General features: G+C 42.6%; 1 protein-coding gene across 1 annotated transcript; it reads right to left on the bottom strand.

The window, feature by feature from the left end:
• Positions 1 to 1,192: 1,192 nt before the first annotated feature.
• On the bottom strand, positions 1,193 to 3,336 carry LOC133887533 (F-box protein At5g07610-like). Its single transcript, XM_062327518.1, has 2 exons — positions 1,890 to 3,336; positions 1,193 to 1,415 (listed from the first exon to the last, which is right to left on the bottom strand). The coding sequence occupies exons 1-2, from the start codon at positions 3,077 to 3,079 to the stop codon at positions 1,382 to 1,384; spliced, it is 1,224 nt and encodes a 407-aa protein (XP_062183502.1). The 5' UTR covers positions 3,080 to 3,336; the 3' UTR covers positions 1,193 to 1,381.
• Between the last annotated feature and the right edge of the window lie 9,977 nt (positions 3,337 to 13,313).

Genomic DNA, 13,313 nt, shown 5'->3' on the forward strand with positions numbered 1-13,313 from the left:
TGAGCAAGTCTTTAGGTGGTGAGGTTTAGCAGACAACCTCCATGTTATAATGCTACTTCATTCCTTGGTCATGCAGAAGTGAAGTTGGAACACAGTACGATTGCGTGACAATATACCTAGTCTTTTCAAGATATGCCGTTAGTTTGTCAATGAGTTGCCGATCATTATCTGAACTTTGCAAATGATCCTTGTCTGAACTTTGTAAATGACCATCACTTAACCTTCTGCCATTGCTACCTCTCTGCTCGACATTCAAAACTAAGGGCCTGTTTGTTTCCAGCTGCTTCTGGCTTCTGCTTCTGGGCCAGAAGCTAGAAGCCAGAACAAACGGGTTTGCTGAGAAGTGGCTTCTGGAGAAACCAAAAGCTGCTTCTGAGGAAAATGAACTAAAAGCTGAGAAGCTCGCTGAGAGTAGCTTTTCTGAGAAGTTATGTGCTAAGAAGCCAAAAATTTATTGTAGAAGCCAACAGCCTATTTTCAAAAGCAACTTTTCAGAAAAGCCAAAAATACAGCTTTTCAGAGAAGCCAAAAGCAGAAGCTCAAACAAACAGGCCCTATGTGGAGTTGCTGAAGTGCACGAACCAAGAACCATTCTCCACCTAACATCTAGTCAGACTGACAATGACTTGATTATATAAAATCACAACATCAGCTTGTGCATGCTTGAACAATTTGACCTCATGTGGAGCAGATTCGATCTATACAATAAATTCCAACAGAATACACCTCTTATACTTGTACCATTGCATGTTTTGTTTATAACAAGGTTGTCCAGCAATATATGATACCTATGGCCTTTCAGTGATGTTCCTAACAAGTCCATGAAAAAATTTGTGCACTGCAAGTTTCTGAAAACTAGGAAATTGCATAATTAATAATAAAAAATAGTATTCTCACACACATCCAAAGAAAATCAGAAAATCACCCACCAGCTCCACGTGGTTGTGACTGCCTCCAGCCCTAACCCAACTGCAGCCAGAGAACACACCAGCGCCGGTTGATGTGCATATGCAGTACTGCCATCTCACTGCCACTGACTGCAGTGTTTGCCCCTAAAATATAAGCACTAGTTGCAGCAATCTGTGCCACAGCCGTGCGTTTCACTGATCCCCACAACATTGTCTCTACCCATCGTCACCATCCTGTACCTCCCATTCATTTATCCCCCCCCCCCCCCCCCAAGAGTCCACATTTATTTCAATTATAGTGCCAGTAACATTCGGTAGGGATGTGTTCAAGCATTTCCCTCTATCCATTTGTATTTCAGTTCTGCAGCCAAAGCCCAGCGGACATGATTCGGGTGGTACCACTCTATGATTCATGATTCTTCGAAGAAGTGCTAGAGGATTCATTGATTCCACATAAAAGATCCATCATACATTCAGGAATTCAGACAGCAAATGAGTGCTCTGCACCTAGTTGTTGCAGAATCCAACAAATTGATAAAAAGATCAAGTTAGCTTTCCAGGTAATCCTGCGAATCACTTGATCCCAAGGTTTGTTTCCTTGGTCCATGCCAACCATTGGCAACTTAGCAAATGATACAAGCTACTATCTTCTTCCCAGAAAATGCTGCTGCAACAAGCCGGGTATCCTAGTATCCTAATAGATGCAATTGCTAAGAGTTGGGAGTTCCCACTGAAAAAACATTCACATCCTCCCTATACAGCACTAAAAAAAACAATCAATGAAATCTAAGCCCATATCTGAGGACAAAGTTGTGTCCAGAAGGAGTTCACTGGTTAATATTATCTCTCTTGAAGGGAATAGTAATATTTCTATTCGAAGATACTAATTTAAGTACTTAATACGAAAGGCAATTCATCCATGCTGATGCAAATCATGTTTACAAAGTAAACAAGGAAGGAATGTAAGCATAAAAGTTATACCAAGGATGCTCCAAGCGGTATGGTGGCAGCACATCTCTACCAGAGCTCATAACTTCTTGAATCACTGAAATTCTCTGGTCCTCCATGTTGTACGACATGATCTTCCCAGGTACGCTGAACATTAACACCCCACGCTGCCCAGCATCCCCAGTTCCTCGAACGACATAGACTGGTGAAAGTGCGAGGTAGTCAATTATCTTGTGCTGATGCCACTGGGTATCCCACGTCGGCCTTTCGATCCCAGGATACAATTCTTTCACTCGACCGAGGTCAATGCGATACAAAAGCAACCACTCGGACTGATCACCCTGCATCTCTAGGACGTCAAAGCAAGCAGTGAGCTTTTCCTCCTTTGTGTAACCAATCATCTGAAGATGGCCACCTGACTCCCCAATATAGGCACAAATCCATCCTTTCTTCTTCTTTGGCGGCATCGGCATCACTGTAAGATATTCTCCGTCGATAACAAAGCGGATCAGGGAATGCGCCACCGTCCATACGATCGAGCCATTCCAAAAGACACCGCGGAGGGAGCGGATCCCGACAAACAGGCCGTCGGAGCGATCCCGATGGATGGCTGTCCGCCAGTGCCGCGTCTCGGAAGAGTAGACGTGGATGCCGTACATGTAGCCGAGCGCGACGACCTTGTAATGCCGCGAGATAGAGGGGTCGAAGGCGAGGTTAAGGCAGTGCGGGAGCCCGTTCGCGTTCGGAATGGGGATCGGGGCGAGCTCCCTGGTCAGCGGGTTGCAGATGTAGTGCGCCACTTGGCCGTGCGGCGGCCAGCAGAGTAGCAGGAGGAGCCCGTTGCAGGAGCTCGAGACATGGACGTTGCCACTGCCGCCCCCTGGGTTCGCGGACGGGGCAGCGTTGGGGATGAAGGCGAGGTCAGGGGTGGGGGCAGCGGCGAGGCCGTCCTCCGCCTCGTGGTCCCGGTCGAGGGGGAAGGGGAAGGGGAAGTACTGGTGCCTGATGCCGAACTGCTCGTTGAGGAAGAACCCGCCGGAGCAGGCCTGGCCGGCGCGCCGCGAGAAGGCCAAGGCGGTACGGAGGAAGTGGTGATCCGTCGTGAGGGCGCGCCAGCGCCGGCAGACGAACCGCGCGCGGGTGACCTGCCGGGGGGGCAGCCGGGCGAGGATGCCAGCGACGAGGTCGTCGGGGAGCTCGGAGAAGCGCACCCTTCTAGGCATCGAATCTCTCCCGCTGGCCGGCCGCCGATCAGCACGCCGTAGACGACCTCACGCACGGGGAAGGCTGCGGAGCCGGAGGATGGAAGGCTGCCGCCGCGCCGTCACGCCATCGCCGCCCCCAAATCAAGAGAATTGTTACTTTTTGCTCTTCTTTTCTTTCTTTCTTGATTTTTCTTTGTGCTGGTCGCCTGATTGTTGTGTTTTAAGATGGGCTTGGGCCAGATTCCGTTTCATTGGACTCGGAACGGTTGCCGCACGGGCTAATAGAACGGAAACTACAATGGTCGCGCTCCAGCGCTAGCTGTGTTGCGCGTGGCGCGTCGTTGGGCTAAGGCGGGTGATTTTTTTGTCGTCATATGGGCTGAGGGCATATTAGATTACACGTGTGGCCGGCGTGTTCTGGCAATTTTTTTATTTATATATTTTTAAATTTAAAAATTATAAAACTATGCGATCATTTAGAAATTTTTAAAAATAGGGTCCTCTCGCCTATGTAGTGAGTGAGAAGTAAAAGATTACCTGTTGGACGAGCGGAAAGGTTGATGTCAGTGTGGACGGAGGTAAAAGGATCGAATGGATCAAAATAGGGTGAATTGGGCTACAATTAAAAATACTTCTACCGAATACTTAGAACAAATAGTAACCTTATCCTAAATAAAATATTATGCAACTACGCAAATAAGCTAAAACAAGATAACAAAACAAACAAGCAAATACACTAAGCAAATTACGGGATTAAAAGCCTGCAAGAAAGTAAATACAGGAAAGTAGAAAATAGGTAAGAAGACACCATTTTTTCCGAGGTATCGAGGAGTTGACACTCCTCGTAGTCCTAGCTACAGCATTCACCAAGGATATTGCTTCCCGTTGAGTCACCAAGACTCAAGTACTCTCTCATAATTACCATTTCTCTATTTTTAGATTAGTGAGCATCAAACCAAGTACATCGCTCTTTCCGAGGCTCTCAAAAGAACTGAAAGAGATCAACGAGATAACTCCAATCACCTAAGATGGGTTAGGTGTTATCAACAACGAAGAGTAACAAGTTAATAGCTTCACTTGACCAAAATCAAGCCTAAACTACAGCTAGATGCACACTTGCTAATCTCTAAGCACTAATGATGTCTTTATTCTTCCAATTAGGAACTTTACAAATCACTTAAGTGTTCTCTCTTACTTCTTGATGATCACTCAAGTGTTCTCTCTTACTTCTTGATGAGACACACAGTGTATAGGCTCCTCTATATTGTAAGAGATTTAAGTAAGATCGAATGATGGGGTATTTATATGTTAAAGGTCTAAATCTAGCTATTGTCCAACCACCCACTTTTTTTTGCATGCCGGAAGGTCCGGCATGCAATGGCCGACGTGTACCTTTTTCAAACACTACCAATGCCAGCTATCAATAGTCATTCCTGCTTAAAAAACTCTGGCAAAGCCTCCGGTTCACAAACCGGACCATCCGGCGAGTTACAACCACGAAAAACATCCGAGAAATCATCTCTACAAGAAATGCTCCGACGAAGCCTTTAAAAGTATGTCGGACCATCTGGCTCGTTGTACTTCATCTTCTTTAGAAATTTCACATCTTCTGAAAATAATCCAGCGTATTTATCCTTTACGTCGGACAATCTGGCGTTCCGACGTGTTGACTTGAAGATTCCCTTCGGAATCAAAACACTCCGGTGAGTTCAAACTGCTGAACGTCGGACCATCCGGCGTATGCAAATTTTTCTGAACTCGTCCAATTCAATTATTCTTGAGTTCTAGCTTCTCGATAACTCATCCATGGGCCGACGTTCAAGGAAATTTTTATTTATACATTTTTGAATTTAAAAATTATAAAATTATGCATCCATTTAGAAATCTGTAAAATAGGCACCTCTTGCCTGTATATTGGGCGAGAAGTAAAAAATCACCCATTGGACAAGCGGGAGGTTGACGTTGATGTCACCATGGATGGAGGGAGGGCAGCATAGACACTTCTGACCTGCTGGATGGACAAGAAGTACTTCCCCAAGCAATGTGCGAGAAGTGCTTGTCACACTCGACGTGCTTCCTGCCTCTAGCGTGCTTCCTCCATCCTAAGTTTGTATTCCCCTTTGGTTTTAGCCTATCTAATCCATCCACCATCATACGGATGCATCATCACATTGATCCATTGCTTGAAGCAATAAGGCTTCCATTAATAAACGTGGTGTAAGGACTCTAGTTCAGAATATGCAATTGGAAGGCGTGAAAGAGCGGGAAAGACAAGCACACCATGAAATCAAGGTCAATTTTGGGACACTAGAAGAACCTCCGGCTAACGATCTCCAAGTATCACTGCCAATTCAAAACGAGAACCGACAGTAATAATCCAACGATCACTACATGTTCTAGTCTTGAACTAGCAGCGATAATCACTACTACAGAAATGGTCATCAATATCGGCTCAAAAATACCATCAATGATGGTTTTTGAACCGGTACTGATAGTCATAGACTATCAGTGATGGTTTATGAATCGAAATTGATACTTAGTATCAATGCCAGCTCATGATATGGAACCGGCATTGATAGCCAGACTATCTATGCCAGTTTTATGCTATGAGCCGGCACTGATAGCCCCTCCATTACTACAAAACCGAATTTATTATGAAAATATGAAAACCAAGTTTCCAACCACAAATCTCAATGGTCTAGTACCAGATGCATATGAATATTATATTATCGCACACGTACAACACAGATCTCATTCCAGCACAACCATAATATTAACTTTGTTGGAGGCATCCATTACATGTACATGAATATCCAGTAAGTATACACACAAGCATGCACAACACCGCACGGCCGCAACCAACACCAGTAGCTCAACCGCGTCCTCCTTCCACCACCGTTCTTACTCATGTCATCTAGCTCAGAGAAGTTGGCAGACCAAATTGGAAACAACAAAGATGACATACATACCTAAGGTCCTCTACATTCAATTAAATTCAAGTTTTTGTCATACATTTCACAGATCAAACAAATAAAACAAGCAAATGCTCAAATCCACATAGAGGAGTGGGAAGTGAATGAAAAAGAAGAAAAATGCTTGAGGCCAGAAAGGGTACAACAATATAGCACCTCATTCGAGAAAATCATGAGAGGTGCACCTAGATGCATATTGCTGCATGGCCACCGCTAGCGAGCTGACGTCGCCCACCAACACTACCCGCACGTGCCCTCCTGCATCGTACTCCTAGTCAGTCAACGCCGCTCGAACATGAGCCATGCCACCACTATCCCATGCGTAGCCCCCCACGCCACCCCGTGAGCACCATGGCTCACATGCTCGCCATCACGCCATTTGCCTCCCATGAGCAGCCGCCCATGCGCGCCGCTCAGCTGGCCCAGCCTTCCCCGCCCATGCACCGTCCCAGTCTTGCCGCCCGAGCCACCGCCGGAGTGAGGCCGCCTGGCTCTGAGCTATCGTCAGTGACCAACACCCTCCCACGCTACCGGTTGAGAGAGATAATGGAGAGATAAGGGAGAGAGAGATAAGGGACCATGTTGCCGATAGCCACGCTAGCAAGAGATAAGGGAGAGAGAGATCGAGCGGACCACAACACATGAGTGAAAGAGATAAGGGATAGAGAGATCGAGCGGACCTCAACACATGAGGGAGAGAGATATAAGGGACAACACTGTGCGAAAGAGATAAGGGAGAGAGAGATTCAGCGGACCTCAACACACGAGCCAAAAGCGATTGAACTACAATTTCAGGTCCGTTCCAACTATCAGTGCCAGCTCAAATTATAAACCGGCACTAATAATATCAGTGCCGGTTTGTATCAAGAGCCCAAACCGGCAGAGTATCAGTGCCGGTTCTCTGTATCAGTGCCGGTTCAACCTGGCTCAATTGTGGACCGAGCGCGAGAAGTTATGAATCGGCACTGGTACTTTATCAGTGACGGTTCTATCCTAGTTGACACTGATGACTCAGCTTGGATGATTGTTTCTGTTGCAGTGAATCTAACTACCACTGCCGGTTCAAGGCTAGAACTAGTAGTAATAATCTATTCACATGTGCAAAAATACTCTATCATGAACTCTTCAGTATGAGGATTTGCCTCAAGTTAGAGACCCCATGCCAAAACATTTGCGGTAGAGTATTTTATATCTACATGAATGGCGAAATATTTGTTTTACACCTTATGGTATCCGAGTGATAATTATACATCTAAATGAATGGTGAAAATATAATTATCTTGAAGGAAATGTATTTTCTACCACTCATTTGGATATGTCTACTGCCACAATTTAGCTTGAACAAATGACAATAGTAAGTCTAAACGAATGGTAAAAACACAATCATCTTCGAGCGAATGTGTTTTTTTACCACAATCTTTAATACTCAAACTTAACCACTTATTTAGTTGGGGATATGGGGAGATGGGGAGATGGGAAGATGAGGAGACGAGTCGATGGGCTTGGGAGATGATGAGGTTAGCGTGACAGGATCGGTACATGGCAATGGGCTTGGAGACGATGAGGGCTAAGGGGAAACAAGGATGGTCACGAATTGGCTCAGGAGACCATGAGGTGGCTACGAGCTCGAAGAAATCAAGGTGGCTACGGGCTAGGAGACGACGAGGTGGCTACATGGAAGCCGGGCACAAGGGGTAGAGGTAGCCATAGTGGTGACGTTGACCACGGCACCACTTTGACTGCCAATACCCCTCGGGAGCAACTTCTAGAGATTAGAAGCAAAATGATATGGGGGTGGCTAAGGGAGACGAGCTCGATTTATAGAAGAATTATCACTGCTGGTTTGAAATACGAACTGACACTGATAATAATTAACACCGTCGGTTCGTCTTCACTCAATTATTGCTCCGTCGGTGAGAATATGAATCGACAATGATAAATATTATCACTACCAGTTTGAAATGCGAGCTGGTAGAGATAAGTATTATCACTGCTGGTTAGTATTGGTTTAATTATTGCTCTGTCGGTGAGCTTTTGAACCGGTAATGATAGTTGATATCGCTGCCAATTCGTAAAGGCTCATGGTTAGATCTGTCGGTTCAACTTATGAACCGGCAGTGAAAGAGGAGCATAGATGATTCTTTCTGTAGTAGTGATAATTTCCATATAAGTTTCTACAATATATTCCTATAAGTTGTTACCTCACCAAAAGTTACTACTTAATCTCTACATAAGTTGCTAGAGAACATCGCTGAATTTACTACCAGACACTCACTACATTTTTTGTATTGTCTCCACATAATTTGGTAGCAATCATTCAATGAGGTAGCTACAAAAAATATTCACTAAAATATAGCTAACAAAACATCCATGAAGTTGCAACAAGACTCCTTGAAATTGATACCAAACAATCACTGTAGTTGCCACATAGTTTCCACATAAGATGTTACCGTAAGTTGTAATTTGAAGTTGTTAGTAGTCTCAACATAAGTTGCTAACATGCACTCATTGAAGGTGCTACCAATACAAGTCATAGCAAATTCTGACACTAAAGTTGTTACCAAACATTCATCAAAGTTACTACACAGTCACCATTGAAGTTGCTACCAAAGATATGTTTTCACACATTCATTGTTCATCTTCTTCATCATGAAAATCATAGCAACATAACCTCATCTGAGTTTGGGAAGATGATCTCAAAAGGTGAGAGAACTGATTGAGCGAAGGGAAGGAGAAAGGGGAAAGTGTTGCAAGGAGAAGATACGACAAAGTGGAGTGAGGGGCCCTACAAAAAGCATGGGGCATGCCCGCCTACCCGACACACGGAAATCTAGAGTGAGGAGGTGTAGGGAGGAGCGACATGCACGAGGAGAAAAAGAATTCTTTGGGTGTATCAGGCATGCAGAAATCTAGATTAGGAGGTGCAAAGCGTCACGCGACGGTGCAGTGCCACGCAGCGGACGGGCACGTGGGGTCATGCGATTTGCTAAAGGGCAGCGTGGCTTAATCAAGTCCTAAAAGAAATCAAGCACTGATATGGCGAAAACTTATGATAGAGTTGAATGAAACTTTTTCGAGTTCAATTGATTATGCATGTCCATGGGGATCGAGTTCAATTGATTATGCATGTCCATGGGGATCGAGCTAATTGCCAATTTGTCGATCACCGTTGCATCGCAGGTAGGCAACACTGCTCCTGCTGCCCGAGCTCAACGGCGGCTTGCCAGGGACAACAGCGCTCTTGCAAGATCTGAAGGCATGCAGCCCGCCGGTGGCCTGACGTTCACGAGTATTGTTCCTTCCTTTTCTGAGTTTCACGAAAAGACTGTGGCACTGCCAATGTGTGTACATTCGTCAGGTGTTACAAGTTACATGCAAATTTGTTCTCGATTGTCCTTTTAGAGACGCTCTGATTTCTGTGTTGCACAAATGGGACTATCTTGGCGATTTGTGTGACCTTTTTCGTTTTTGTGCTTATGATGGATTGAGGGTAACCATAACGCTTTGGTTGCGGTTGATTTATTTGTGTGTTTGTATTCTGCATAACAGACGGGTTTTCATCCCTGCCGTATGTGATCTGTCCATTCCTTACACGGATGGCTTTTGCTCCAGACCTGACGTGGACAAGCACTAAAAACAAATGGTTCTATGGATGAACCCGTCTGGCTTCTAAGCAACGTCGCAGGCGACACTGAAATCACAGATTTTAGTGGACGGTTCTAATTCCATCTTGCGACTTTGCTTTGGAGCCGTACATGTCTCCACCATGAGTGCTTTAAACCGAAACAGGAGGGGAGCGAGGCCCCTATATTGATTTTATAAATAAAAGCAAGGAGCTTATGTACAAGCAGGAAAAAAAATAGAATTTAATAGTCTGACCTGGCTAAAATCTACTCTAGATGTTACTTAGAAAATATGCATCGAATCTATATCTATCTACACTTCTACAAAATAGACGGATTAAATCTAAATAATCTCCACCGTTATCTTACATAATTAAATAGTTCACAATTAAAATTGATTCTCATCTTCTCCCTTCACCTATAATATGAAAAGTCACCACCATAACTTTTTGAAGCATAACAGAGTTTTACCATAAAGCAAAAACTTAACGCATAGACCCAAGTCAGACAACTTAGGCACCAAAGAAATCCAATTTCCTTATTCTTCATCTTTTCCTCCTTCATAAGTGTAGGGGTCTTTATGCTCTTTTGAGATTGGTAATACAACCATTTTTCAGATTAGCAAATAAAGGTTATACTAGTGTATAGTGGAGCTGAAAGTGTGGAGATACGTGTCGGATAACCGGTTAACTCATTTTGACCAGCGTTTAGCTATCCACCTCTGATTGAAGACCTATGGAAATGGACGATTTTCACTGACACGAAAGACACCACATGTGAAAATCTATTACCACAGACAGTTCATTTAAGGAACCGCCTATGGTAATAGAAGTTCCTTAAGTGAACTGTTTGTGGTAATAGGTTTCCATAAGCGGTTTACTTAATGAATAGTCTCTAGTAATAGTTTTTCACATGCGGTTCTTAAGAGTACCGTCTCTGGTAATAGATTTTTATATGTGACGTATTTTAGCATCCATATGTAGATAATAGAATACCATATGTGGGTAACACAAGGACCCGCCCATGGTATGTATTTTATTCCCTCCAGATTTCAACAATATCTGAACATATATTTTAACACAACAGATTTCAACATAATGTTTACATAATAAGACAATATTCAACACAAGTATAACAATGACTTAACTAACATTACTAAAAGTATTGTTTCCTCTTCCACTCACAAAACCACATATGGCTAGCCAATTCACCTCTGTGGTAAAAAAATCTGCCATTCTTGTGGATGATTTCATGCATGATGAACCGACACATGTCATGTTGGATGTTTTAGATATCTTCGTCGGTGAGCAAGGAGTTAGTACATTCGATCCTCCGTGCTTGCAATGAAAACACAACTAAAAGATTTAAAACGCTAGTGGCAATGAAAACATAATCAAATAAGAATATACAAGCGCAATGATGACTTACGTCATCAGGGTTCGTTATGTACCTCCCGTTTACTCTAAGAAACTAGTAAACATAGTATTCACAAAGAACGGCGTTCAAACTTTACTTGTGGCACTTCAAATAATAATATAGAATATTCGTTAGTTCAATAGTACTTATAAATAGTGAGATACAAGTATTAGAGGTATGTTATTATGGGAAAGTATGTACGGACAAACATCTCATCCGATTTGGTCGTATCGTATCTCCCACCTTGCAGCACATACCAAAAAATTATCATTCATGATAAAACCTTCTAAGGCTAAAAACATCAAATTGAAGCTATATTGTTGAAATATAATGCTAGAATCATATGAATCTACACAATTGAATCAATATTGTGCACAAATTTTAGCTAATTCGAGAATCTAAATGGCTAGAACCATGTGCACGTCTAGGTTAAATCCAAACCCTAATTAAGCCTTAAATCTAGATCTAAACTTTAAAAAGATACTAGCTAGGGATGTGATACTCTTACCTTAGATAGCCAGCTCCTCTAAGGAATTCAAAATCAAAACCTCCCCCTTTATTTTCAAATCTCTCGACCGCCTTTGAGCTGCTTTGTTCGGACAGAGCAAGCTCGGTCTGAATGGAGCTCACGGACAGATACTACTTTATAAAGAGATTAACAGAGACGGATCACATAAGGAACCGTCTCTGAAAATACATTTTAATAGACGGCTAATTATGTGGCTCGCCTGTAGTAATTATTTCAAGAGCCTCTGGAAATAACCATTACCACAAGCTGCTTCTTATGTCGTCCACCTATAGTAATGGGTGATTACTACAGGCGGGTCATATAAGGAACCGCATGTGGAAATGATCATTTCCACAGGCGGCTTCTTATGTGACCCGCCTCTGAAAATTATCTTATTACCATAGGCAGCTGTCGTAAGCAACTAACTATAGTAATTTATTTTCACAAGTGGTCCAAAATTGACAATGACTTTCACCAACTACTCAGACGGTTTGTCATGTAAGCCGTCTATGAAAAGAGATCCTAGTGTCTCGAAAAATAGTTTTTATAGCAGTGGCTAGTGCAGGAAGTACATCAGCAATCAGAAAACGTTCACTCTCATAGGCACTGTGTTGAAAAAAAAATCTTAGCCAACATGCTGAAGGCTTCGTAATTTTGTGTTGATCTCAGGTGTTTAGTCCCAAAACACATGCATGTTCTGGAGAAAGATGTACGAGCCTTCTCAAATATGTGTCGTCGTCTCTGCAATCTATGGTCTCGATTACGTGCCCAATCTTGACGTACGGATGACTATGTAGAAAGAAACTGCACTAGTGTCGTTGGTATTATGATAATGACTTTACAGAAAGTAAAATTTGAATGTTTAGCCGCAAGTCTAAGAAGTACGAATGAATCAAAGACCTCTTCCTACTATGGTTTAGCTAATCAAAATAGGGGGCTTGTGCTTAGGGTTCAATTATATATATTTTTTAAAGTTGGATACAGATAGTGTCACATACATATATAAATACAGATAGTCTCGGTCAAAAAAATACGGATCGATACAAATCGAATATGTAATGAGTCGATGTAGACAATGTTGGTCACAAATATTTATTCGAATATTAAATAAAATCAACAACTATAAATATCGCATATGTTAGGATCGTTGGATTATTTTACATGTCCAAAACTCAGCTATATTAATTAAGAGTCCAACAAGTAAATTAGTAATATACTTTCATGAAAGAAGTTATATTGGAGAAAAACTAGTAAGTTATGAGTGTCGAATATATTGTTTGGAGATTCTGTTAATTATCTTAGACACATTAACAACTTCAAATGAAATAAGTCTCAAATACAAAGTTCTATTAATTATTTATATAAAGTTCCTCTTCATCCACTATGTATAAAAAAGTTAGAAGCTTGGAAAGATAGACTTGGGTATCTGAATTTTCACTCCGAGATGCTATCCGAACCTATTCGGGCGGTTCAATCCGTTTGCGCCCCAACTCATCCCCGTATCTTGAAAAAGAGAAGTACGAACGAAAGGAGTGGTCGCTCTTGTTTGGAAAAGGAAAAGGGAAGTACTGTTTAGCTTGTGCAAAGTGTACTGTGAATATCTGCTTGTTCTGTTCTTTTGGAATCACTAAACTGTATGCTTAATTTCTGCACTGCAACAGCGATTTTAAGAATCAATCAAGCATCAGCACACAACAATAACTAAGAAAAGAATTTTTCCTGTTCATTGAATT

Source organism: Phragmites australis, chromosome 12 (genome assembly GCF_958298935.1).
Source record: "Phragmites australis chromosome 12, lpPhrAust1.1, whole genome shotgun sequence".
In the NCBI taxonomy this organism is placed as follows: Eukaryota; Viridiplantae; Streptophyta; class Magnoliopsida; order Poales; family Poaceae; genus Phragmites; species Phragmites australis.

What these genes read in the sequence shown, in the direction of transcription:
- LOC133887533 (XM_062327518.1), bottom strand. Translation starts at nt 3,079, where the DNA reads ATGCCTAGAAGGGTGCGCTTCTCCGAGCTCCCCGACGACCTCGTCGCT. An exon ending in TACCGCTTGGAGCATCCTTG is followed by an intron (nt 1,416 to 1,889) that starts GTATAACTTTTA and finishes TGCAACAACTAG; the next exon opens with GTGCAGAGCACTCATTTGCT.